Genomic DNA, 27,952 nt, shown 5'->3' on the forward strand with positions numbered 1-27,952 from the left:
ACACATCCTCAGTCAGTTGTCACAGAGACACACCCACTCACACTCCTACAGTATGCCAGGCACTCACACCTACTCACTCACTGACCCTTACTCTTCCTGTGGAGTTTGTTTCACTAACATTTTGGTGTCAAGTTTGCATTGCCTCCATCTTTATCCCAACTGCACTCCCTACTTTGTTGTCGACCTTATGCCATCCTCCTGTCCTTCAGTTCATCTCTGTTTTCCCACACTACTCCGATGTGTCATTGCTACTCATCCGTCTCTCTTCCTTTACATGCTTGCCATATGGTATACATAAACGTATATCATCTGAATCCTATTATGTCATACAAATGAATGTTAATATATAAGACATGTCTGCTGGAAAAGATATATGTATCTTCTTCATCATAATCCCTGATGGGAATTACAGTAGGAGTATACATTCATGTAGCAACTAAGCTCATTCTCCCTAAAGCTCTCCCAGTGATTCTGAATAGTTGCTATTTAGAGGAATAGTAGGACACATCATAAGGCAGGTGCAAACAGCTAGCCTGACTGTCCAAAAGAAACCATGTACAGAGAGTACATTACCAACATCTTCTATGTTGAGACAGAATTGAAAGTGAATCTTAGACATTGTGTGATGCATACAAAGTGTGAGACGTGAGTGGCACAAACTCCTAAGACTTTACCAACTATGGTAAAATAAAGACAAGTTAAAAGGGTTTTAAAGTGCTTTCTTTTGAATTGTATGAATCCATAGAGCTAACAGGATAGAAAATACATACAACATTCAAAATTATATTGCGGAATAGAAGTAATATTAAATTATTGAATGATGACATGAAATTCAATTGTTTCAAAATGACTATTTGATCAAATTTGTGGAAGAAGACCTGTTTTTTTCCCGCTTTAAGCGCCATCTTTCTACACCATATCTTTTGTATCATGTCAGCAAATACGCAAAGCTCATCAGTCTAGACTAGAGAAACAAACATTTAAAAGATCTAAACAGCTCACAACCGTGACATCTTTTTGGAATTTGTAACAGCATTCAAAAGGCGTTTGTGGAGGAAATATGAAAAAGAAAAGGTTGAGAAGCCTTAGGTATGTATTTTCGCCTCTCGGTCAGCAGGTGTTACAATATTAGTTTGGGTTTATGTGAATTCCCGACTGGAGTGTGCTGGCCAAGGAGGACGGAGGCATATCAAGAGAAGCTTTTACAAGTAATGTGGAAAGCGGTCCTGTTCTGTTTTGGAAGATTGAGTTAGGTTGTTTTGTGGGTTTTACTTGTTTGGACAGGCCATGTGATGGAGCTGTCATGTTGGAGCAAGTTTGTAAGTAATTTGGGGGTTGGAAGTGAAAGAAAAAGGTAACATATTGCATAACTGGATAGAAAAGTCGTTGTCTTCATCCTCAACTTAATCTTTCCTCTCTCTGATAAGATTGGTGACCCTTCTGCTTGACGAACAACTAAATGAAACATGCAGTTCTCATTATAACATCTCCTGATGCATTAGCCTTTGGTCCACCCTGCCACTTCTTTCCTGTTTTCCTGTTCCTGCTGCCATACTTGACTTTGCCTTTATCCTCACACGCCTTAAATCTTATGTAAAGGCCTTATGTAATCATATACCTATTTTTAAGTGGACTTCTTGATTCCTCCGATAGCTTACCTGCTCCGCTAAACTGTTGAACCTGCATGTCTGGGACACCTTAATCCTCATTTTCATTGCTGATGTATATCCTGCTCTCCTGTAACTTCCCAATAAGACCTTACACTGAGAGGCCTGGGGAGAAGATATTGAGAGCAAGAAAGAGCAAAGAGATCAAGTACTGGGCTCAGCTCCCATCTGGTTCAAATCCAGGGATCTCATTCTCGCCGACTTCCCAACCAACTCCTAGTATCGGCTCTTCCAAACAGCAGCAGCTTGGACAGCGGGGCTTTGACCCGGCGACCGGGCCACATGCCAGAGACGAGCTGGCTTCTCAGCCTCGGTTTTAAAGCCTGGGGATGTGGAGAGAGGATCGTGGTCCAACCCAAAGCTAAAACCTGTAAAGACTGAAGGACGAAGAGTTTAGCTAGATGTGTAGTTGCAAAGATGGTTGGTTTTCTTCTTGAGAGTGCACAGGCCACAAATAACAGCACACTAATATCAATGGTATTCATTTATTGCAGCAGGTCATTTAGACGCGAGATGATAAGCTCTCGTTGTGAATCACAATTCACTCTTTAATTCATGCTGCGAAGATGAAATGAGGCTTTGACCAAAGCTTCCAAAGCTTCTTTGTGGCTTCTATCTGTGTTAGACCCCCTTAAAGTTCACACCCTTCACATTTTTCCTTTTTTGCCAAAACCACGCTGCTGCTGGTTCTCCCTTTGAAAGCCCTGTGTGAGAGATGATGTCATCCTTCATAGTATCGGGTGCTTGGAATGTGGGCCACCTCACCCTACCCGGTCCAGCTGAATGGATGAAAACAAACCCTTTGGATCTCCCGGCCCGGCTTTAAGGGCTACCTCTGGCGCTGGTAGCCATCTTCCCTTTGGGGGGCCTTGGAGGCCCAGCACTTCTGCCTGACGTCATGGTAGCAAAACCATTATCATGAGATTAGTTTGAGGCAGAGCACAAAGCTCTACGCGCTACGGCATCTCATCCTCCATTGTTTTGTCCTCATCCATTTCCAGAACCGCACAGTTCTGTCTCCTTCCTCCATTTCTCTCATTCTCCCTTCAACTTAAATGTACTTCTCTTTCCGAGACTTTACTTGTTCCTCCCATGCATACAGAGACTCATTTCCGGGCCTCATATGCATTTCAAAGGGAGCAGGAGGCTCCTTGTACTGAGCGGAGGAATTGAGCAGAGCAGCAGGGTGAATATTAAAACCCTTCTCTGTGGTCTGCGGAGACCCGTTCTCAGTCAGGCAGTGGGGGGGTCAGACAATCAAATGGCGCTGTGTAAACTCAACTCATCCAATGATCTGCAGTCACTGCTAAACATCTTTGGCTCCGTATTGACGTAGTGACAACCAAACAAAAGGGATAGTCGGACTGTGTGCCGAACGATGGGGCTGGTAGTGTTCATGTCTCCCGGTGATTACTTTGAAAGAGGACATTTTGGGATGTGGAGGGACGACCAACCAAAACACTATGAGAAGAGACAACCAGGATGTTTTATTGAGGCTTATTAGAAAATACCACATAGTGTGTGAGATGGAGTTAATAAAGTATCACTATATTTTTACCAAATGCTATTGTGACAATATCATAGAGTTTACTGTTTCTCAAAATACTCACACGGTGAGATTAATGATGAATAGTCATCAGTAGTGTGGATACAGTGGGTAAAGGTAAACAACATAACAGCTAGACCAGTCTTACAAAAACACACCTTATTGTAGTGCCGCCTTTAAAACCAGGAAAGAAAACACTTGCCATATCTCAATATCCAAAATCAAAGACGATATGTATTTCAATATCAAAATATAATATATATATATTCCCAGCCCTGATATCGTCCTCTTTTCTGGGTGTCTTCACCAGCGACGTGAGAACCAAGCAGAGAGGACCGGGCTTTTTTCCCAGCAGCGGGGCTTTAAAGAGAGAGGCGCGTTTAAGACTCGGGGCGAATGAATGTAAATTGTGATATAATTTATGAGAAAAATAATGAGTTTTTTCAGCCTAAAAGCATATCCACATGTTCTAGTAGAAACAACAATGAGTGCAATGGTTTAAAGACAAATAATGTGAACGGCCTCTTTTGTTGTTGCAGGATGAACTGGACCTCACGGACAAGAACAGGGAGGCCATGTTCGCTCTGCCCGATGAAAAGAAATGGCAGATCTACTGCAGCAAGAAGAAGGTACGTTGCTCTCTGCTCTAATCTCTGGCGGCCCTCAGGTGAATGGCTGCCTGAAGCCACAGTGTACCGCTAAACTGTCAGTACTGAATGTTATTGAAGAGTACAGCCCCCTTTCCAGCTCCTCTTTGCAGCATTGACGTAAACATGTGCCCATATTACATTACTCTCATATGTTCCTTTATGCACATACAGTACATACATGTAAACAACACAGTTCATTGTTTGAATACGTTCCATCTCTACATCTCCTTCCCCACGTTGGAGAAAGTCATTCTCCTGTGCTGTTTAACAATTGTCAACATACCATCGGAGCACTAGAACATTCTGGTCAGCCCTCTCGTTCACCCCTCTCCCCTCGCCAAAACATCTCTCGTTCTCTTAATACCCTTCAGCGTGTCTCTCCACAACAACTCTGGTCTCACTTTGCGCTCAAAGCCCCAACAGGATATGACATTGTGCTATGAGGAGAAGGGGAATTGAGCCCCCCTCTCTCGCTCAATAGCAAATTGAATAAATAGCAATAAACCCTCCCGTGCGTCTCTTTGCTAATTTGTTTTTTGGATGAGCTTTTTCTGTTGGAAGCAGGGACGAGGATCGGACCCCTCCTTTCTCTTTCCATGGCAGGCAGGCTTAGCTGAGATGATAGGCTCTGACAACCTTTTTAAAAAGGAGTAAACACACAGCGCTTTGTGTGTGTGTGTGTGTGTGCATGCGTGAGTGTGTGTGCACCTGCATGTGTAAAAGTGTGTACTTGTATTGAGGCCAGCGTTGAGTTACGAGGAAAAAGAAGAGCGGTGGAATTGTGGTGTGTTTAGAGGGCTGTCAAGGCGAGGATGGAAGCTGGAGCGCCACACCAGTTTACAAGGAAATGCAATACGGGTCAAGATAATTCGAGAGGAGGATGTAATCGTTCTTCGAATACATTATGATAACGTGCAATGTGCTGTAGTAGAGGGAAGGAATTGTTGGCAGAAGGTGCTTTTGCATTCGTGAAGCCACATAAAAGGAGCCAGTTCAATAATACTCCAATATCAGTTATTACATATTGTACTGAAGTAACCACAGATGTTTATGAAGACTCTTTGTACTGCAGTATAAGCTAGTGGAAACCAAATTTGGCAGCATCATATTGGAACAGAAAAGGTTTGCAGTGCGCGCCTAAGCCGGTTTCAGAGGTAGGATATATTAGTTTGTCATTCCTGCGCCATCCCTCCCAGTCAGAAATCATTTCCTCTCCGAGGCTAAGGTACAAAAAAAAAGAAACAGCCGTGTGTCCAGGCCAGGAAACGGAGAGCACAACCCGGGTAACAGTGCGCAGCGGAAGGCCGCAGGAAAACCAAACAAACCCCTCATTCATGGGTGGAGACGCCGTAATGGAGAATGAGGGGGGGAAAACAACTGGCGTGCAATATCGGAAAATAACCTGCTTGTCTGTGTGTGCATGAATACTGTCCTTACGTGCACCACACCCACACCGACACGAAGAACCACATAAATGTAGGAAAAGATGCAGGTTTTGAAGACACAACCCACACACACACACACCACACAGAAGTGCCCTGTATGCCTGGAAATGACAGCATTACATTGATACTGAATGGGGAGCAGAGGACAGCAGAATTGACCCCAGCCGCTCCTGTCGGGGACAAACACTGGTCCCCTTGTTTGCTGCAGCCAAACCACGGCTCCAGTTGTTGTGGTGAGATAACACTTGGAGGGAGCAACTGAGGGCAGGACAGAGGGACACACTAACTTTGTTCACCTGCAACACAAACTGCATATGTTTTGTGAATCACTGCGACTTTGCCAGTTCCACTTGTTTACTGGCTGGTCAACACCACACATTCCAAATCGAATGAATCTTATGTTTTCACAGAAGCTGAGGAGGTAAATGGTCAGGCTAATAAAACCAACTTAATATTTAAATTCAGATATTTTTATTTCAGAGTTTTCACTAGAACTGCTGTCTAGCTGGTTTGACCCAATGTGGCTTCCCTGTGTCTTTGTGTAAGCAAAGATGGTTGAGGGCAAAAACCCTCAATTTGGAAAACTTCTCAAAAGACATTGACAGACTTGATGCCCACCCACTGATCCATACCTCACATTGAGGCCTTCCTTTACCAGTCAGGCCAATGCCCAACCATTATCCCCTGTTGAGAGTTTCACAAATCTTGGGTTACGTCTCTCGACACCACCATCTTAGAACGAGTCTAGAAGAGAACCTTGGATTTGTAAACCTCTCAACCTGTTGCCAGACTCGATGCTGGAAGGGCCTTTACTAACCTTACTTTGAACAATTCAAGGTCAATGCCTAACCATAATTCTTTATCGAGACTTTCGCAAATCTCTATCGCAAAAAATGGCACATTACAAGCTGTTCCAATGGTATCAAATGGTACACACTTCCTATCTCCTCACAAGGGAGCTAGCGTGCAGTGGTTGTATTGGCGTGGAGGTGCAAAAAGTACTGTATGTTTAAAGTGTGTTTTTATCCCTCACTGATTCGAAATCACAATAATAAACACATTAAATATGAACAATCCAATACACTGTGAGAAACCTCTAGGACAGCAGAACATGATGATTAAATGTCATATTCGACGCCTGTCATATTTTCAACATCTGTTCAGATTTGTAATTCAACACTGGCTGCCTTAAGCAGAGGATTCTCTGTGGGTTTGTTGCTGCAAGAGTTCCTTTTCATATCACACAAAATCATCTCACTGTTAATGTAAATATATTGTTGAATGCAACATTAACATTAACATCTATAGACCATATAAGCCTCTCCAACATCAACACTCTGTAGGAATAGTCAAATACGCTCCTCTTCTCGCTCATACCAGTCAGCAATGAAGTAAGGGAATTAGTGTAAATATGGTCTCTGTGTACCATGACTAACTCGAACATCTTGTCCAGGCCTTCGAGCTTTATATAATCTGACCGTATCGGCACCTCTGATCTCAGCCACCCAGTCAGCCACAGCCAGGGGGTTTGTGTGTCCATGTGTGCGTGTGAGAAAGAGTAGACATCATTCTCGGTAAGCGTGAGAATGAAGGGATGGCTTGTATACATGTCTAGTGTCCAATGAAAAAGTCTTGGCGTGAGTACATCTCCGCATGAGTGAATTGCATTCCTGTCTGTGATGGGTGTGTGTATGTGTGTGTGTGTGTGTGTGTGTGTGTGTGTGTGTATGTGTGTGTGTGTGTGTATATACTTGTTTGTTTGTTTTTCCAAGCCTGACTCGCGTCCAGCAGCCTCCAGGTAGAGAACAGGATGTATCATCTAATAGTTCCTACAAAATCATTCAGTGCTGAGAGCCAAACACGGTCTCCGGACTCCTATTAGTAGTGCGGCACTGACAACAGTCACACAATATGGCTCTTTATCAAAACATTGACACACAATATTTTCTACCGTCCTAAATGTCCCTAAAAAGAGGATTTTCTGAATATAATCTTTGCTGTCCGAAATCATCCAACCGCGTGTTCTCCTCATCTCTGTGAGTGGAGTGCCTTGCTTAACATGCGCCGCCTGATCGTCCCATATGCATCCACACGTTGTACCCTCTTGGCAGCAGCTTATGTCTTATCATCCACATGCGCTTTATCCCCATCCCTTAAACTAATGCAACTATTTCTGCTTGAGCTTGTGCTAAAACGTGTGTACCTGTAAGAGACGGCAGGCGTTACATAATCGTCCAGAATTCAATATCCTGTCCATTTCCTGCCTTTCTTGGTGAGACTCTATATCCCGGCTTCCATAGATAAATATTCCCTGCAGAGACATTGGCTCTGTGGAATGTTGGACAATCCCACTGGTTGCGCAGACCGGAACGTACTGTGGTGTCAGCTGCAGCATCAAGTGCAGAAAAGCATAAATATACACGATATACAGTACACATAGATGATAGCGAATGCATCCCAGTGTCCTGCTGACACACCGTGCTATTGTAGTTGTGCTACTCTCAGTAGTTAACTATACAGGGATTTAAATGTAAATAATTTGGTGTATGCAAAAGGAATATTATGTTGGTGCAGTGAAATAGACACATTAACCTCATTGTCGAGCTTGTGCTCATTTGACGTTGCCAAGGAGATCATTAAAGTTTTACATACTATAATTCCGAGTCTTTTTGCAAGAGTATTTATTCATTTATATCTGTTTGTTTCTGAAAATGGCCTAGAAGAATCTTTGCTTGGGTCCAAAACTGATACAATATTTAACATTTGGTAAATGGCTTTTTTCCCCATTTTTTTTATTTATGCAGTACTTTTCTGTCCCTTCTTTATTTATGAAGTGTTCTTTGTGAATATACAGCATTGAATTCAGTTCTGTGCATCTTACCGATGCTCTCATGGTTTAGTACAGCTTATTAGAGCGCCCACATTGCAGTCAGGGTCCCCCAGGGCCCCTCTGAGCACATGGGAACAAAGTTTGAGGCGCCTAAGGAGCACTTCAATTGCCAGAGAAACTGAAGAGCTCAAGGAAACATGTTTGCATGTCACTGAGAGGCGATGTATAGATTCTGGCAGAGAATAGTTGGACTACGCTTAAAGAAGTAACTTGGCCAAGCTGGCTGCCAAAGCTCACAGACTGAAAAACAAGAACGTTGTAATATCTCTGTTGTCTTGCTCATCTTTTAAAACCCAAACAAGATGTATGTTTCCTCTTACAGTACCTGTTGTCCTGTTTTATTATCTAAATAATGAAGGTGTAAGTTGCCCAGTGTTAAACATATTGGCCGTAGGGATGTCTGCCTTCCCTCCAATGGAACTAGATGGTGCTTCGCTTGTGGTTCTCAAAGGTCCAAAAAGTACATTTAAAAACACGACAGCAATGTCTCGTTTAACAAATCGTGAACAGGTCACCCAAAATACTCAACAGACCTTTGTTTTGAGCTGATTCATGTCGACTATTTTTTTTTTTATCAAACTACATCGCCAACCATTTCACCTCGGAAGTAGGAAGGGTATGTCTGCTATTGGACGTAAGACTTTGCTCAAATGGAGAGGAGACATGAACTGGATCATGAGAGCAGCTTGTTCATGTGTATAAACCAACTTTTGCGCGATGATACAGTAGAAAGATTTTCCAAGATTAATAATGGATGATAAATCAAACCCTTAGTAGCCAAAACCCAAACAATCTAGATGTATAAGTAGCACTACAGGCGAGAAAGAAAAATGTGTAGTTTGGATTTCCTGGTGAACTGTACATTTGTATATATTAGGAGTCAAGCAAACAGTAGAAACCTCGCATGACACATCTAAGGATTTGAGTATTTTGACTTTCTACGTCTTGTTGTTTCTGAAACCTTGACTTGAAATGTATATGTGCATAGGTTTATTACAATCTGTGAACTCAAACGTTATTGTCATTCAAACCTTTTGAGGAGGTTTGAGATCTGTAAGGCGGCTTGTTGCATGACAGCGGGGGAGCTGAAATAGTAATGTAATCTCTTTCAACAGGTGCCTCTGCAAACTCAATAGCCTGCCAAACACACAGAGAAATATTCTTGAACCCTGGCTTTAGTCAAGTATTTGGCTCTTTTGGAGAAACAATATACCCCTCAACAGATGGTTGTAACAAGAGGAACACCTTACAGAAATACCTGATACACTGTTGGGGATTCCTGTCCTCGTCTGCTTGCTGCAACCTGGATTGTAAATCATATTTAATGTCACCAGACGTGAGGAATTTACAGTGTAAGTGTGTAATTGCTGTAATGGAATGACGGGTCTGACCTTAAACTGTCGCAGCAAAGCACGCGACTGGTATCTCAGTAGTATAGTCAGTATGCATGCATATACCTTAAATAAATGCTGAATGCTATGATACACATGTGAATACACTCTCTCTATTCATATAAAAAGCCTGCTGTTAGCACTTTCAATTTGTAAAAGGCCCCACTTATTTGGAGTCTGGCTTCTTATCCAGAGATTTTAATACCACTCATCAACTGTGATTCAAAAATAAGCACCCAAGATCACTTGACTGTTTAAGAAATGCCATTAAAAGGGCAAATATTCAGGAAGTGTATGAACTGATAAGACCAGGACCCCCATAACAGAGCTCATGTAGCAATCATTTTTCATTTATCCAAAAACAAAACAAAATTACAGTACTTTACTGTGGCTCGTGAAACTGCCAGAGTAAATGTTGTATTGGACTCGACCTGATGTTTTTGAGGGCGTGTCGGCCGCTGTAATTGGGCTGAAGGGCCAGAGAGAGGCAGTTAAGTTGTTAATCTCAGCGTCAGGATCTGTCTGGCATCCCGTCCCAAGCGTGTCAGCAAGTATAGTGGAAACGACGGCCAGCTTGAAAACACAAGCTGAGTAGTACAGTGACTTCTATTGTTTTTGCCCAGCTCTTTAGCTCGTGCTCAAATGCTGGCACAGAGTACCGTAGATTAGAAACGGCGGTCTTAACCAGGGCTGGAATCCACATCGACCAACTTTATACTCCAACCCAAAAAAGTCTCTGGTGGAGCTGCTTGAGTGTATAGGACTCACAAATCAGTGGATGTTCTGTTTCTGTAGCTCCTTTTTATGTCCAGACTGGAAGTTCATTGGGTTAGTGGTCATAAAAAGAGGGTTTTATGTTCCGGGGACAATCGATTGAGGCCTGTCCCAGAATGGAGTTGTTCTGGCTTAATTAACAGAAAATGTAATTAGCTTAAAGCTGTGTTGTACCGCCATGCAAGTATTAAAGCTACATTTCAGAAATGAAGGGATTTGGTGGCAGGAAATATTGATTTTCTATACCGAGAAGGAGCCCAGTGAGATTTGATGAGGTCTTGCTGCAGCATGAACGTCCTTGTAGTTAATGAAGTTGTAGCACTTGATGAGATTCAGCTATCAGAGAGCTTAGTTGGCCCCTGATGGCTGCAACAAAGTCTCATATCTCAACACTCTGTATGCTAAGCATTATGGTCTCTCGTAGGGTTATTTCAATTGATCTAACTGTAACTGCTTCTACAGTCTAGGGTCGGTATTATAATCCTTTTGTATGTTGGGGATCTCAAGAAATGAATTACTTACAGGGTCTTTGGAGCCAAAAGTTGGTCATTGCACTGCTTTTACGCCACATTTATTTTTTAAATGCCCTCTTAATTTGTGGATCAAGTAACATTTCTATTTATGTTGTATTATACATTTTCGCAAGTATTTCTCTATTATCTAACAAATCACATTTTGCATTAATGTTGCATACCATGTACTGCATGTTTTCCAGCTCTTGTTTACTTGCACACAGTAACAAGAACAACAACAATGCTACACCAGTGCTCTAAGCCCGAGCTAAACAAGACCAGATGTGAACGAGGAACATGGTCTCTGTATTCCCCTGTGCCTTGGTTGCTCATGGCATCACGCTACCTCCGACTGGCCAGGACAAATTGATCTCAGACGGAGCGATTTGAAAACTGTTGTGGAGTGCACTTCGTTCCTCAAGGCAGTTCTTTTTTCTCTCTTATTTCTCTCTGTCATGTTGTACTAAAAGCTAAGACAAGTGAATACTCTGAGATGTTGTGACCCAGTTATTGTGGGCTGGACTGCCTCATCCATTTAGTCTGCATGGATGTTGAAGTGTGCAGCTAAGGTAGAAAGGGGGAAAAGGAAACGAGAAGAGTGAAATAGTAGGAAACTAGAAGGGCACTTGGAGAGAGCAAACCTCCGTCAAGGCTGTTTCCATAAGTGAAAAACAGTGTGTGTATCCACCCCGTGATTCAGATTCTGCTCCAAAATGCAATGGTGTTCCTTGGACAATGCTACACCATTCCTCTATGTATATTGGGCCAAAGGTTTTTCATAATAACGTAGACAAACAAACGAACAACCCAACAAGCAGAGCCAAAATACAATCCCCTTGGCAGAGGCAATAATAATGTACAGAGAGTAGTTTTGAACCAAGAAAGCCCCTCACTAGCAGCCCTGATCTGTTCAGTACAATGCCTTAGGTCTTTCAGAAATGGACATAGTACTGATAATTTCAAAATACTTAGAACTTGTACTGATAGTACTTCTAGTGGAGATGACAAAGGCTCAGCATAACCCTTAGGATTCATTTTCTGAGTAGAAACCATCTTCATGGCAAATTTCATGGAAATCAGTCAATTCAGTTTTACATATGGAGGAGTCGAAACTATGGAGCCTTTTGACCTGATGGCAGTGCTACATGAAAGCAGACGGTTGATGGAGTTTGGACCCCAGGTGCTCAAGGACATATCAGGGACATCATCATAATCATTGAGCACCGTGTTCCTGGGTAGACCTCTGAAATGGCGCTCATTGTTGGCTGTTTCCCACAGTTAGAGAAATAGTTGATAAACTATAATGACACTCGGAGAGCGTGGACCTTCTCAAAGCCCATGGTGCATACGTGCTCCTCGTATAGTCAAAGTTCTCAAATTGGGAAGTGATTCTCCAATTTTGATGCGTTTATGAGCATTACGTTGTTATGTGGTAACTTGAAAGAGGATGTGTAATATTTCAATGTTCAGAGCGTTTACAGTGCTTTAAGAGTTTTTACTTAAGGGTGCGTTCATGTAAATGTTCTGAGACGGGAACACATTTTTCGATTATTACATCTGCTTAATGTTTGCATCTGTGTGTATGTTCAAGTCACAGTGGGTTTTATATTCTATGATTTACCTGCAATAACCATTAAACAATCAGAGCTATGCAATTTTAAATTGACTTAATCTTTCTTTGTGTCCATGCACAGGAGCAAGAGGATCCCAACAAGCTTGCGACCAGCTGGCCTGACTACTACATCGACCGCATCAACTCCATGGCTGCTGTAAGTCTGTTCACTTTTACTAAAATCTCCAGTTGAATACAATATATTACATATTGCTTCCAACCTTCAAGCAGAGACAATCTTATTTCTATCTTTTTTATCACAATTTGAGAAAATTACCTTTTAAAGATTTGTAAAATTCCAGACACTTGCAAGACACTAGTAGCATTACCTAATACAAATCCGCATGAAACTAACCCAGTTGATTACTTACATTAAGGCAATTGTTTTAATATTATTACAGTAACGCGTTACACCCAACTCTGCTCATGAAACCTTATTATTTATCCTTTCTGCACATCCAACCCATTGATTCGCATCGTGAGATGACACAGAATCGATGGGTACAGACATTATCACTCCATGATTAGAACTCGCGACTTTATAAACAAAAACAGACATCAAAACATGTGGCGTTAGGTAGCTAAAAACGCTAACATGGTTTACCTGTGTCGTAGTCTGGTCTAAACTGGTCTTCAATGGCATTAAAACGACAAAAACGCTGCTGAAGTTAATCCATAGGTTAATCCAATGTGTCTGTGTCCCTTTGAAATGATTTCTGATAATCCATAAGCAATAAATCTGCTTTTCCGTTTCCAGATGTCAGAGCGAGAGACAGGTTCACTCTGATGCAAACCTGCATGCGCAAAGCCCCCACCTTTTTTACTGTGTGTGTGTGTGTGTGTGTGTGTGTGTGTGTGTGTGTGTGTGTGTGTGTGTGTGTGTGTGTGTGTGTGTGTGTGTGTGTGTGTGTGTGTGTGTGTGTGTGTGTGTGTGTGTGTGTGTGTGTGTGTGTGTGTGTGTGTGTGTGTGTGTGTGTGTGTGTGTGTGTGTGTGTGTGTGTGTGTGTGTGTGTGTGTGTGTGTGTGTGTGTGTGTGTGTGTGTGTGTGTGTGTGTGTGTGTGTGTGTGTGTGTGTGTGTGTGTGTGTGTGTGTGTAAATCCCCCTTTGATTCCATTGGCTCTAGTGGTTATAAAGAGATTTCATTCGTCAACATCGACCAAGGGGGGCCAGAGATATGGAAAATCCACCCAAATGACCCCAGAAGTGGGTTTTTTGTCACTAGTTTTACATCAATCTTGATACAGGGTACTTATTATTGTAAGGGAAACCTAAAGCTTTTAGTCTAATTTACCATCATCCAAGGGTAGTTTTCACTATAAGTAAAAAAGAATTTTTGGACGGACACTATAATTTACAGTTTTTTACTCTGTTCAATCTGAATTTTCTTTAAAATAAAATGTCATTTTCGAGCCTGACACCTGAAAAACAGGCTCAGGGCTTAACAGATTAAAGGTAGGGTAGGTATGAATGGAGAAATCAGTTCGAGTGCGCTAGAATTTGAAACTACACAACCGGAAAAAATCTGCCCCTTCCTTCAGACTTCCTCCTCCAACACACACAAACGCGCACATGACCAATGAGGGCACGAGATAAGTTTGTGCACAGATGGAAGGCTGACAGGCAGGAAGGCCATCCAGTTATTTTAGCCGGGCCGGCTCAGATAATTGGTCATGCTTTTTACAGTACCACGGCTTCCACAGATAATTTTTATTTTTATGTAATTTCATTTAATCGTTTATTTGGCAGGGACAATGCACAGTGATGAACACTTAAAACATAACAAATGTGCCAAGCACAACAGTGCCAGATTTAGCTTTGAGCTCATTTCCATCCGCAGTCCCTCACATAAAACATTTAACACGTTTACATTTTACAAACATAGCAAAAACAAAATAATGATATGCAAAAAGTGCAAAAGAGCAAGAGCAGCATACACAAGTATTTATGACATGGTAATAGAATATAGCAGCAACAACATATAAAGTGCAAGAGAAGATACAAGCGCTACATAAAGTGCAAGAGGAGATACCCCTGTGTTAAAGTGCATTTAGCACGTCTGTTTGTTTCTCAACCATTCTTTTAGTTGACCTTTAAAAACTATTGAGAATGAGCTGCCTTTAACAGAGAGGACATGTTGTCCAAAAGTGGTCCGTCTACGGTGGACTTCACAGTCTCCTCTGGTTTCTGACCTAGTGCAGCGTCCAGTGTGTTTTTTGTGGATGAATTCCCCTAAGGCAGGGGTCTGCAACCTTTTTGACCAAAAGAGCCATTTTGCTCCTTTTTCCCCAAAATGTGTTTGTCTGGAGCCGCAAAACATATTTCATAGTTTTTTATTGTTATATCAAACAAAAACTACAGTTTTTTGCATTTATTAGGCTATTTATTACATGATATAAAACTGTTAACCTCTAATAAGAAGCAAAGAACTCTTATAAGGAGAATTAAAAATAATACACAGGCCTACTTTAAAATAAATTAAACACAGCACTTGGGGAGTCCTCTGCACATTGGAAGGGAAAAAAAACATTATTAAAATGGGCCCACTTTGAAATAAATAAAACATATAGCTGCACCCTAAAAAGAGTTAAAGGTAGGGTAGGTAAGAATGGAGAAACCAGCTCGAGATCGCTAGAATTTGAAAATACACAACCGGAAAAAATCTGCCACTTCCTCACAGAGCCCCTCCTCCAACACACACGAACGCGCACATGACCAATGAGGGCACGAGATAAGTCTGTGCACAGATGGAAGGCTGACAGGCAGGTAGGCCATCCAGTTACTTTAGCCGGGCCGAGGCAGATGATTGGTCGTGCTTTTTACAGCGCTACGGCTTCCAAAGATTAATTGTTGTATGTATTTATTGTCAAAGCATTTAATATTCATTGCTATCGGGACGTTAAGAGCATTCCATGGAATATAACAAAGTGTTTTCTGAAATAAATGACATACCCCATTGAATTATGACTGACGATCGTCAGCTGTCTTCCTCTCCCTCGTAAATGCTGCACCACCGTTGACAACTTCTCTCTACATATCAAACATACCGGTGAACCAGCATCGTTTGCTGTGAAAGCAGACAACTCTGTCCACACAGAATTAAATCCTGTGTTCCTCCGGTACTTTTCTCTGATTTATCCATAGTTCGCTCATCGAGCCGGGAGTCAGGTTATTCGCCTCCAAGAAAAGGCGCTCGCGCGGGACCGTAGCAGGATGTGACGCATAATTTAGTTGACCTAATTAAAACCGTTTTTTTTTTTTTATTTATGTGTCACAGTATCACCTCAAAATACAACATACGAAACATTTTCAACCATGCAACAAAATATAAAATATAAATAGTCCTACAAATACTTTTATTTTATTTCCTTCTTATTTTTGTCTAAACTCAAGGGAGCCAGAGCAGAGGGCTTAAAGGGCCGCATGCGGCCCGTGGGCCGCGGGTTGCCGACCCCTGCCCTAAGGGGAGAGGGTCTATGTAAACATTTATAAATAAAACACATACTTTTAAAAAGACTTAAAATTGTCAAAACTTAAGAAATTGTGTTTTTCAAGGATGGTACAGTGGTGGTATGAATTTGGCTTTCTGTCAAACACCTTGATACACCTTGATGGCACAAGCAAACGACCAGTTTGTAAAACAGTATTCAATGTGGGATAGAATCATACAGTGGAGGTATGACTTTGCAGCATTGATAGTTAAGAAAGGTCTAATTTGTTTAAAATGTTGCAAGTTGAATTTCATGTTATTGGATAATTTCTTAATATGTTTCTTAAAAGTCAAGTTTGAGTCCAATATGACTCCAAGATACTTGAACTGGGAGACTAGTTTTATTTCTGCTCCGTTTAAAAACACATTGGATCCTTAGATTGGTCGTTTACTGGTCGTTTACTGAACATCATGCATACTGTTTTTTTTACGTTTAACTGTAAGCAAATGTTGTTCAGCCGGTGCTGAACCTTTTCCAAAGCTTTTGAGAGACAACATGAGATCATTTCAGTGTTCTTCCCGTGTACAAAGATGACCGCATCATCGGCATACATTTGCACATACAAATACATTTGACATACATTAGGCAAGTCATTTATGTACAGTGAAAACAGTAATGGTCCAAGAATGGAACCTTGTGGAACCCCAACAGGGTTGACAAGGTTGGGGGATTTGGCACTGTTGACCAAAATACACTGTTTTCTGTTCGATAAGTAAGACTTAAACCAATGTTTAGAAACTGCAGAAAAATTGAAATGAGTCAGCTTTGTAAGGAGTATGTATTTATTGTCAAAGCATTTAATGTATTCATTGCTTTCGGGATGTTAAGAGCATTCCATGGAATATAACAAAAAGTGTTTCTGAAGTGAATTACCTACCCTACCTTTAATAGCACTCTCTTAAACTTGTAAAAACAAAATGTTTGTGTGTAGTGCCTGTCTCGCCTCCTCATAATTAATATATATTTCACTTACTACCTATGTTGCAAATGTATTATCTTTTCAATTTACACACGGCATCTATTGCACGTCTGTCCGTCCTGGGAGAGGGATCCCTCCTCTGTTGCTCTCCCTGAGGTTTCTCCCATTTTTCCCTTTAAACTGTGGGTTTTCTTTGGAAGTTTTTCCTTGTACGATGTGAGGGTCTAAGGACAGAGGGTGTCGTATTGTCATACTGATATTCTGTACACACTGTGAAGACCACTGAGACAAATGTAACATTTGTGATATTGGGCTATATAAATAAACATTGATTGATTAAATAAACATTGATTACTGAGCATCTGACCACCACTCATGAGAGGTCACTGTTCACTCAGTCATCCCCTCTCAGAATCTTGGCTCATTTTTAACGTGTCCCTGCTGACTGCTCGTTATATTCGCATGGCCACATTCCTGCGCTGTGACCCCGGCATTCACACACACACACTGTGATGACAAAAGGCCATTTAAACACTCAGCAGTTCAGTCAGCAGGAACCACTGTCAAACACAGAGCCACACACAATATTCATTTTTTTCTAGCAACTTTGGCCGCCAGTGGGAACAGCGTGATGCTTTCAAAAAGACATCTTCTGCCAGACAGCGTCCTTTTAAACATACCACCGTGTTAGTATTATGATTTGATTGTACATTCGGCAACTGACCAGTTTGGGACAGTGACCTCTGACCCGGAGTCCTTATGTGGACGACAAGTTGGCTCCCTAATGTTTGCAGAGCATAAAACATGACATTTTAAGAGGGGCTCTTCAAAGTTGACATGTAAGACATTTAGAGGGTCATTGGTGGAGAAAGTCTTAATGGACTTTTCAACCAGCCGACTAGAGCGATTTTTTTTCTAAATCTAGCCAAGTGGTTCCAAGCTATAAATCAGATAAAGTGATTAACCATAACTTACAATATAAATGTAGGGCCAACAAAAGTAATGGCATTTAATATCTGTTTATTACCATGTTGTTTGTTTTTCTGGTGAAAAAGACCCTATAGCAACAACCCATGTGAAGGGTTGCTATTTTTACAGCTTTTTGTTTACTGCCTCCACTCCGGGGATGAGAACGAGCTACTTCTGTAGGTACCTGAGCTCAAGTCTGGAGAAACAATTTTGCTGTCATTCTTTTGAAGGCTCAGACAGCACACACACACTCTCACAGACATGCACAGTATTTTAGTCGAGAGGAAGTTCTGATTTGTGAGTTGCCAGGAATTTAAAATCCACCAGGGCTGCAGCGGTGCCTCTGTGCTATTATGTGTCTGACACGCTGTTAGAGTTATGTTTCAGCCTGACTTTTCCTTTTTTACTGTACCTACTGTGCAAAACAACCTGAGTCTGTAAGTCATGTGTGTTAAAGTCTTGACATTTTTAATAAAACAAGTGGAACATTGTGCCAATGAGATGAGATATTGGCATTCACTTGCTCCAGGCCTTTTCTAGAAAGTCTCAGTGCATACTGTAGAATTGCACACAAGTGATGGAAAAAATGTGTTTTTAAAAAAAAAAAAAAAGGAAAGGACACAAGTCTATTAAAATGTAAAGTTATTTAACAATTGTTTTTTTGATTAAAATAAATCAACATAAGGTTTGGCAGAAAGATATTTTTGCAATTTTCCTCCAATTAGTCTCTTGGTAAAACATATCACTTGACCACAGTCTCCCCTATTCACTATTAGTCGACCATTTCCCTCCAATTCCCTAATTTGTTTTTACTCCCACCATCAATCATCCATTTTCTCCAGCACCGTGAACCAGGCAGCATCGTGACAAAAGCGATTTTCAACATTTGGAGGTCCTCTGCTCGCCCATGACTTCATGTCTTGGCCCCTTGCCGCGCTCACAAGGGAAGGCCCCTTCACAGCAGCTGAGTTATTGGATGAGCTCATTTTGTCATTGCCGCCCTGAGAGATACAACAAGCATCTTGATGTTCATTCATAAAGTCAGAGCCCTGAGGTTGTTGGTTGGCGTGATAATTCAAATGTCTTTGTGACTCTGACAAGGGTTTCTGTAGCCTTGGCATTAGAGTGCTTTCAAGTGTTACATCTAGTTTTTTAGCTGTTAAAGGTGGGGTGGGTAATTTTGAAGAAACCAGCTCGAGTGCGCTAGAATTTGAAAATACACAACCGGAAAAAATCTGCCACTTCCTTACAGAGCCCTCCTCCAACACACACGAACGCGCACATGACCAATGAGGGCACGAGATAAGTCTGTGCACAGATGGAAGGCTGACAGGCAGGTAGGCCATCCAGTTATTTTAGCCGGGCCGGCTCAGATGATTGGTCGTGCTTTTTACAGTACTACGGCTTCCACAGATGACATTTGATTTTGTTATGGATTTTTTTGTCAAAGCACTTCAGATATTCATTGCTATCAGGATGTTAAGAGCATTCCATGGAATATAACAAAAAGTGTATCTCGAGCCGGTCTCTCAAACTTAACTACCCCACCTTTAACTGATTTCATTTATTTGAATTAAGCAGTTTATTTAGTGAAGCCTGTTTAACGTGATACACATTTGTTAAAGTAGCCTACATTTAAAAGTCAACCTTTACCTGTGCATTAAGAACGTACAATATGTTTGTTACCTGCTTTTTTGGCTGATATCGATAAGTAAACTGACAATTTCAATTTTCTTTACAAAATAAGTTAAAAACCTTTTTAAACGATGCACATCGGAGGGTAACAAAGGGTAACATTAAATGATCAAAGACGGATGATCTACCATACTTCAACAAATCTAACATCACGATTCACAAAAAATACAAAACACAGTTCTGACTCTTTAAATGTTTATTTGTTTTTTCTGATAAAGTAAGTCAAAAACCATCTCTGAAGTTTCAGAAACTGTGAACACGTTTTTGAGTTCCCCAACCATTCTCTAAATGATGTCAAATCTATTTTTTGAAGATTTTATTCACTGTTCTCGTCAGTGCTCTAGTAAAACTTGAGCTTAATAGCAAAGCTTCTGTTTTGGGAAGTTCTGTCCAGTTTACAAGCTACATTGCTTAGCTGTGACAACATGGTTTCTTACCATCTACCTGGCACTCAGTTGAACTCTAAACAGAGCTGTTAATGCCACATGTTTCCGATCACATCATTCCTATCCATTTCAGTTGTTAGTTTATAGTCACATAGTAACTGCTATGTTTCAGCTTGTCTATTGTTAGCTTAATTATGTTTTGTGCCTCTAACTATTTCAATAAATACTTTTTACTTTGCGCATCAGTGCCCCACATGGTCGTTATTAAGGTTTTGATGAGCTGCACTCACCACTCACTGGGTTAACAACGCACCAATGACCAGCTTGAGGGCATGGTTCTGGCTCTGGGGGACACTTCCCATAATACGGATTAAGGGAAGTACCTTCTGGTGAATTACCAACAAGCTGTAATAGCATCCTCATGTGCCCATTGGCCAAAAGTTCGGAATGACTTTACGAATAGCAGATGTAGCAAGGAGCCATTTGGCGAGACTCATTGACACGTTGAGCTGGCTCGCAGCACGACCAAAACATCCACTCTCCCCAACACTTGTTGTGTCCAACTTCCCATTGACTATGAACATATTCCTTGGGAGAAACAGGAGCCAGAGCCTTTGCTTCTTGGCACAGGGTCCGCGAGCCATCTGGACTTGAGGCTAAGTCGACGCGATGGATGACTGCACTGTTTCTAGATTAAACACTTAGAACAGAGATATTGTGAGTTAGTCAAACATGGGGTCCAACATGTCTTAGCAACGCTGGCTCAAAAAGTATGATCTTGATTTGGAATATTTGCACCGAATTATTACCTGTATGCCTTTTTTTCTTTTACAAATATTTTAAGGACTGGAAAACAGGGTCACATTCAAGCAAATATATATTCAAGGCAAATTAATAGTCAGCTTTTTGACTAGCCTACTCCACTGAGACGCACACTGTTTGAACCTTAGCAGTTGGCAGTGACTTGCCTTGGAAAGAACCTGCAGAGGCTAAACAGAAGCGCTGTGGCCCTGACTAATGGGAGCACAGCATCTCTTTGATGTTGCTGCGGGGAGCCTTTAAGTGATGCAGAAATGAATTAACACTACCACCGGTCTAAGTGCTTCTTTTTAAAGATTTGTTGTAGCTTGATTTGAGTTAATTGCCTGCCTGAATTATGTTGGCACCGTATATAACTTCAAACAGGGGAAACGAAATGGGAAGAGGGAGCTACTAATGAGGCTCTAATTATCTGTGATGCAAATTGAAAACAATGTTTTATATATGTACTATTGTTAGATGGCTTCCAAAATAAGATAACCTTTCTGGTGTCGACTAAACAATGAATGAAAGTGAAAAAAAAAGTAGGTTCAGTAGCTTGCCCAATAACACCTGCTTTGATAGCCAAAATTCAGCAATATCCATCAGCTTTGTATTCACTTTTATTATAATTATCGTTTAGTTTATAAAATGTCATAAAATACCAGTTTGTACAAGTTATGTCTTTAGTTCAAATACCTTGTTTTCATAGTCCAACGCCTAAAGATAATCAGTTTAATAAGATATAATACACAATTTTGCAAGAAATCTACAGTTTTGTATTTGCTAAAGTAGACGTTTTTCTGACGATCAACGAATCAATTTATCGACTTATCATTGCAGCTCTATGTTTCACTAAATTACATTTTTATTTATTTTCTCCGCATTTTCTGCAGATGCAGACCCTGTTTGCCTTTGACGAGGAGGAAATGGAAATGAGGAACAAGGTGGTGGAAGATCTGAAAACAGCACTTCGGACTCAGCCAATGAGGTAAGAGGACATTTTCCTCTGCTGCAGGCACCACAGAGCTCTGCAGTGCTCACTTCTCCTTAAAGTCATGCATTCCTACTATAGGACTTGTTGAGGTTATGCCGCATGTATTACATCCAAGTCTGTCTCTTGTCATGGCAGGGTTACATTTATAAAAAAAAAAAAAAAAAATCTTTAAATATCTTCCAATTAAAATACGCCCAATTAATGATATTGTTTCTATTCCTGATATGGGCACCCACAGCTGTTAGGCTTCACTCATCACGTCTAATACAAACCGCCCTCCTCTCCCCCCGTCAGCAGCTCCTTTAAGTCCGTCCCTCAGCCCGTGCCAGTTGCATGATGCAGTGGTCTGGACCAAAAGCGGGGGTGTTGAGTGTTCACAAGTGACAGACCTAATGTGCAGAGTGACATAAACCCGAGGCAGCCTCAGTGTCTGGGTCATGTCTGGGTTATATGTGTGTGTTTGAAGGCCAAGTGTGCGTACGCTTGATTGTTTGTTTCAGTGCATGTAGGGGTATCCGAAACACCATAACGAGAAACACCGCTGGTAAGAAGACACTAGATTCCAGATGCATGGCATACGTTGTGTGCATTTATTCCAGCAGCTTGCTTGAGTTGTTGTAATAAGATGAGGGGGAAAATGAATCACGTAAATCTGGGACAACAAATGTGGACTTATATCTGGTCAACGTATTTATTTAAACAGGCTTTTTGAAGATTTGCATGTCAGGAAAAAATAATGCGATGAGTGGAATCTTTTCATGTCATTTATGTCATAACCTGCTTTAGCACTAAATCATACAAATGCACAAACATATCACAATACTCCTTTATTAGTAACTCTTAAAGTGACAAAGCTATTTTTTTTCTCACTAGTTGATGTCACAGTAGATTTCCAGAGTTGTCTTGAAGAGTTATGATTCTCCCTTAGTCAGTACCATTGTGTGGTTCGGACAGTTCAAACAGTAAAGACGGTACACTATCCAAAAGGTACATGCTGAATGTTATGCTAAAAGGTATTTCAGGTCAACAGTGATACATATTTTCTTTTGTTTACTATTTTGATAATGTGCAGGTGTTTAGCCACTCTGTTTCCCTATTTATCACTAACTCCTTTTACTTTATTCAAGTGTATTCTATTATCCTCGTCAAAAGTGGCTGATCAGTAATGCACCTGCACCCAGGCTGTGCCCTGAGTGAGTTATTGCCCATTAGCACGCAGATGTGTTTTTCAGTGATGTTGGGAGCAGGTGTGTCCCACAGTATATGGGTTTTCAGGGAAAGCCAGGGCAGCGTGTAAATGTCCTCTCCTTGGTGACAAATGGGAGGACTTTCTGCTTGAGCGAGTGTGTGTGCGGTACTTTTTTCCTTTAAGGCAGCAGTTACTGAGACACTGTGGTGTCTATGCGTTGATTTGTGTGTTTGGATGAGTGCCCGATTCTCCCTCCCTCCCTCCCTCCCTCCCTCCCTCCGGTATTTCAGAGAGGCAGCTGAGTCTGCTTGTGAAGAGGTGCCCTTGTGCCCTACGCCCGCTCTGCAGGGCCACAGGACACACACATGGTGGGCATGCAGGGTGCCAGGCAGAGCGCACAGAACAGCACATTGTCAGCAGAGCACCCACTCACTGCCTGATTGTCACCCCATTGAAAACACGAGGTGACAAGGTTTGGATGATATGTTCCCCGAGCGGTAATGAATGTGGAATGTGATAATGACACCGACAATAATAGTTATTTCAAGGTTCAAGCTTCAGAATATCTATTTCAAAGTACAATTATTAAATTACTACTTATTAAAACAATTTAAGTGTATATTTAATTGTAACAGGATACATTTTTAAAGTAACCCTTCCACTAAGAGTTTAGTAACGTGTTGTATTCCTGCTTTCTCAACTGAATTAAAACCTAACGACTGGAAGCAGAATTAGTGCTAATGTCTTTAATATGTCTTAAGCATTGTGGGTAATGTAGGAGAACAGAGGTAGACAGGACGACAACAATGTTGGTTAAAGAAGCCCTTTTTATGCTTTTTTGAGTTTTCCTTTTCCTGTAGTGTGTCATATAGGTTTTTGTGCATGTAAATGGTCTGCAAAGGCTACAATCCCAAAGTTTTAGAAATGTCTCTGTCTCTTCAATTTGTGTCAAACACAGACCTTATTTGGAGCTATTTTCCAAAATCCTATGGAGAAATTGCATTGCTTTTAGTCGAAGGAACCGGACGTGGTAAAAATGCTAACTCACTTCCGGGGTTTAGGACGCGCCACTGCGGTTCTCTATTGGCTAGCACTCCAACACATTGTACGTGATATACTAAGAGGCGGGACATCTCTAAACAGTTGACCAATCACAACAGAGCTGGCCAGCTAACCAATCAGAGCAGACTGGGCTCTGGTTTCAGACAGAGGGTGAAAAGAGGTGCTGCAGTATGAGAAAAATAAAGAGCTTTCCGAACATTAAAGCATGTAAACATGTCACACAACCAATGTAATGGCCCAGATGTCTTATCTACAAATATACATTTGATTCATCACAAACAGCCATAAACAGAGACATTTGGAAACTGGCTATGTTTGTCTCTTAGTGAGTTTACTGCTTATCTGGTTCCGCTGCCAGCTGTCATTGCTTTGTTTACCATCTGTCAAATGGAGCTTGAACCATCACCTGTATTTACTCACATACAGCTGAAGTGGGCATATGAGGGCCAGCATGCAAACACGAACTGCTACAGCCATGTCGTCAGCCTGCTGTCCATTTAGCTTCCAGATATTTAAATATTTACCATCCCTTGTGGTTTTTAAGCTACACATTGAAGTGTGCTTACATACAGTAAGCACTGCTGACCCATTAAATCATCTGCGCTGATGTTTGCGTGCGTGTCGAGGAGCATACCGTGTGCACATGCTTGTATCTCACCATCGTGTGGTTTCCCTGGTGAAAGAACTCTGAGAGGACAGGAAATGAAGCTTTCCCGGAGGTTACTGAGGCCGTTCTGGCCCAGAATGTATCACAGCCCCGGGGCTCACGTCTGCAGAGCACCGCAGCGCTTCCCAAGAAGGCTTTCGCAGGACATTGTTTCTGAAAATGTCATCCAGCAAGAATATTGACTCGAGTGGACTGCAGGCGTTCCCCCTGCTCCCGTGTCAATAGCTAATTGGACCGTTTGCTACCCCCACATGCAAATACTATCTTTTAAAACATTTTACCGCTGGATCCCTCACAAGTTTTGCCGAACAGAATCGGAACCTTTTTCCCCCCAAATACATTAGAGGAGGAGGGCAGTATCACACATTTAAAACATCTTGGATGGGCTGCTTTTCTCAGAGAGCAGATTTCTCTTCCCTTGGAACTTAGCATGTAATGGGGGGGGGGGGGGGTAAAGACAAATACAGTGTGGAGATGCATGAAGCTTTAAGAGCAGGTCGTGTTTGTTGGAATGGCAATAAACAAATGGAGAGAAGGAGAGTGATGATGTTCGGAGAGGGAGTTGTTTACTGTTCTTACTGACAGCCATTAAATCAGTTCTATAACACAGCAGGTGAATAGGGTAACACTTTGAACTTGCATACACTATCACCATGACACTTCCCCAGTTGATTACTTGTACTAAGATAATATTGTGTTGTCTTATAAGTCGTCTGAAATGTTATGCTGTATTATTAAATGTGTGCTTATTCGCAGACAATTACCTAACAGAAGTCTGAGCATTGGAGAAAGACACAAATAGACAATCAAAGTATTTCCACCAGTCTGAAAGAAAACATGTTATGGAAGACGCCAAAACTCTCAAAATGTACCATTCCATGAGAAAACGGTTTGCCTTTTAGTGTCACACGCTCACAAATAAGTCACAGCAGACTGTATTTTCATATTGTATAACTGTGTTAAAAAAACACAAACTTCTCCCTGTAGGTTTAACAGTAAACCCAGTCTATAAAAGCCATTCCCTTCCTGCCATGATATACTATACACCTCACAGATGTGCACCTTGGCTCATGGTTTTATTTTGATCTCTACATGTGTGTGTTTCAGTTTTTATGTGTGTTGCCCTTAGTTTTTTTTACCACAGCTTATATGCCGGGCCTCACATCAAGTCAAATGTATTTGAGTGAGAGCAGTGCTGATATCATATGACTTGTCTTCCAACGCTGCAGACACCTCGGTCCAATAGTTAAAAGCACACCTCTGCAGAACCTCGGGGGCCCTTGTTCACACTCTGACTCTTTTAACGTAAGACATAGGTGCATGTGTGTGTGTGCCTTGGGGTAGGTGAGTGAGTGTTTGATGGAGATGTTAAGTGTGTGCGAACGGGGTGATTAAATGTAGTGCGGAAGAGAGGCAGGGAGCGCGTGGTGGCTTGAGTGTAGCGTTCTGATACGTTTGTATGGTTAGGCTTTGAGACGAGACTGAACTCTCGACCAACGTATCACGCACGGGTCGCCCACAGTTAAGAAAGGCTGCATGTTTTTGCCTCTGGAGCTAAAACCTCAACAAGTCTGGTCGGTTGGAATGAATTTAATTGTGAGCATCTGGTTCTGCACTGTCTTCCTCATTCAGAGTATTGTCGGCGTTTGGTTGAGGGGTTTTACGCTGTTTAGAACAATGAAAGGAACATGGCCATTTTTTAGGGTAACCAACCATACTGGCACCTCACGTTACCTTTGACCGTCCTTGGCCTCGACACACTGTCACTTTCGTTATGTCTTGTCCCATGCCAAGTTATATTCCTCGCTTCTTTCCATTGTCTGTCTGAACAGCTGGACGTGTGGTGTGGTTAGCTCGACCGTGGTATTGTTCAGCTCTGCCTGAGCTCATAATGTATGCAGCAGTTGTCAAGCTCTCACTGTCTCGAACGCAAACCCAGCGGCTTTTCAAGTATGCAGCGGTGGTTCCAAGAACAAAACAAAAAGGGGAAAAGGCCTGCACGCCACTCGCCTCAGCATGAATGTCAACGGCTCCAAAGTCAGGGGAGATGGGGTCCATTGATTTCTCAGAGAGCAGATTTCTGATCGCTGGAGAGAAGATGAAAGATGCGGAGCGGAGAAGAAAGTTATGCCATGTGTTTTTGTGAGATGTTGAGCATGTCTGCAACAGATCCTTAAAAACCTATTAAACACATTGTATTCATTCATCTAAAATGTAACCACGTATATGGTAGGAATTCTCAAATATGACAAGTGAACTGCTTCTTAACCAGTTGGCTAAGGCATGAAACCAGGCTTTAATTTGAGTGTAAAATCTTAACAGAATGCCATGGGTGCCAAGAGCAGATGCATATTCGGCTAGCTAACGCACCATTTGGTAGTGCGTATCCAACGGAAACGTGGCTCTTCCACCAAGATTTTGAAGGTTGGCTCAAATTGGTTTACCTTGCAAGATCTCACAAGAATCCTAGGATCACATATTGCAGAAGAATTCTGTCCATTTGCGTCCGTCCATCCATAGTCCTGACCAATTATAATACCACAGAATATTTCTTAATTGAAAGGAAAGCAGAAAACTGCACTGAAGGCTTTCCTTGACTGCTTTTGGCAATAGTCAGATGAACAGATGGTTCTATGGATAACCTGACAAGTATTGTTGAAAGTTCCTGCCCTTTTCCTAACGGTTTCCAATGATGTTTCTGTGGAAATGTACCGTCTGTCACGTCAAGTCAGAACATGGACCAGTCAATGTATACAAGACAAGGTGTATTTCTTGAAATAAATGTTTCAAACTTAACCGGAATACCACAAGGAGATTAAAAAACAACTAAATCAAACTTTAACACACTCCTGTTGTGTTTATCATTTCTTTCTTCTACCACCCCTCTACCCCTATTTCCCTACCCATCACATTGTATCCTCCTTTCTCTATTCAAGCGAATGCACTGGTGCATAGGATCAGTTCATCTATTATTTTTGTGCACGTGCGGTCGTGCGCCTGGCAAGCTTTTGGCTAGGCAGCAGAGCCCAGTAAAGCAGGCAGCGAGCGAAGCCTTGAATCCCGTCCACCCTCTTGAACCTCCCTCCAACAACAACATCTCTCACCCTCCTGCTTTCCATACGTTAATCACAAGGATGTTCAGCTTAATTTCTCTCCCGGAATGAAACCTTTTTCTCTCAGAGGCGGACAACGGCTGATATAAGACGTGTGACTTGAAACAGTCGGATCAGTTCTGCCTGGCTCTAGTTTCAGTGTCTGTGCTTCATCTGAATCAAGTTGTAGCTAATGTACTCG

At 41.7% G+C, this 27,952-nt stretch overlaps 1 protein-coding gene across 5 annotated transcripts in view; it reads left to right on the top strand.

The window, feature by feature from the left end:
• daam2 (dishevelled associated activator of morphogenesis 2) overlaps positions 1-27,952 on the top strand; it is a 122,342-nt gene that overhangs the window by 63,997 nt on the left and 30,393 nt on the right. For all 5 annotated transcript variants that reach the window (XM_034111036.2, XM_071201683.1, XM_034111039.2 and 2 more), the window contains exons 3-5: positions 3,753-3,842; positions 12,570-12,644; positions 21,640-21,734. In XM_034111036.2, coding sequence (XP_033966927.1) covers positions 3,753-3,842; positions 12,570-12,644; positions 21,640-21,734 — 260 coding nt within the window. The remainder of the gene's footprint in view (positions 1-3,752; positions 3,843-12,569; positions 12,645-21,639; positions 21,735-27,952) is intronic.

The sequence above is a fragment of the Pseudochaenichthys georgianus genome, chromosome 22 (genome assembly GCF_902827115.2).
Source record: "Pseudochaenichthys georgianus chromosome 22, fPseGeo1.2, whole genome shotgun sequence".
Lineage (NCBI taxonomy): Eukaryota > Metazoa > Chordata > Actinopteri > Perciformes > Channichthyidae > Pseudochaenichthys > Pseudochaenichthys georgianus.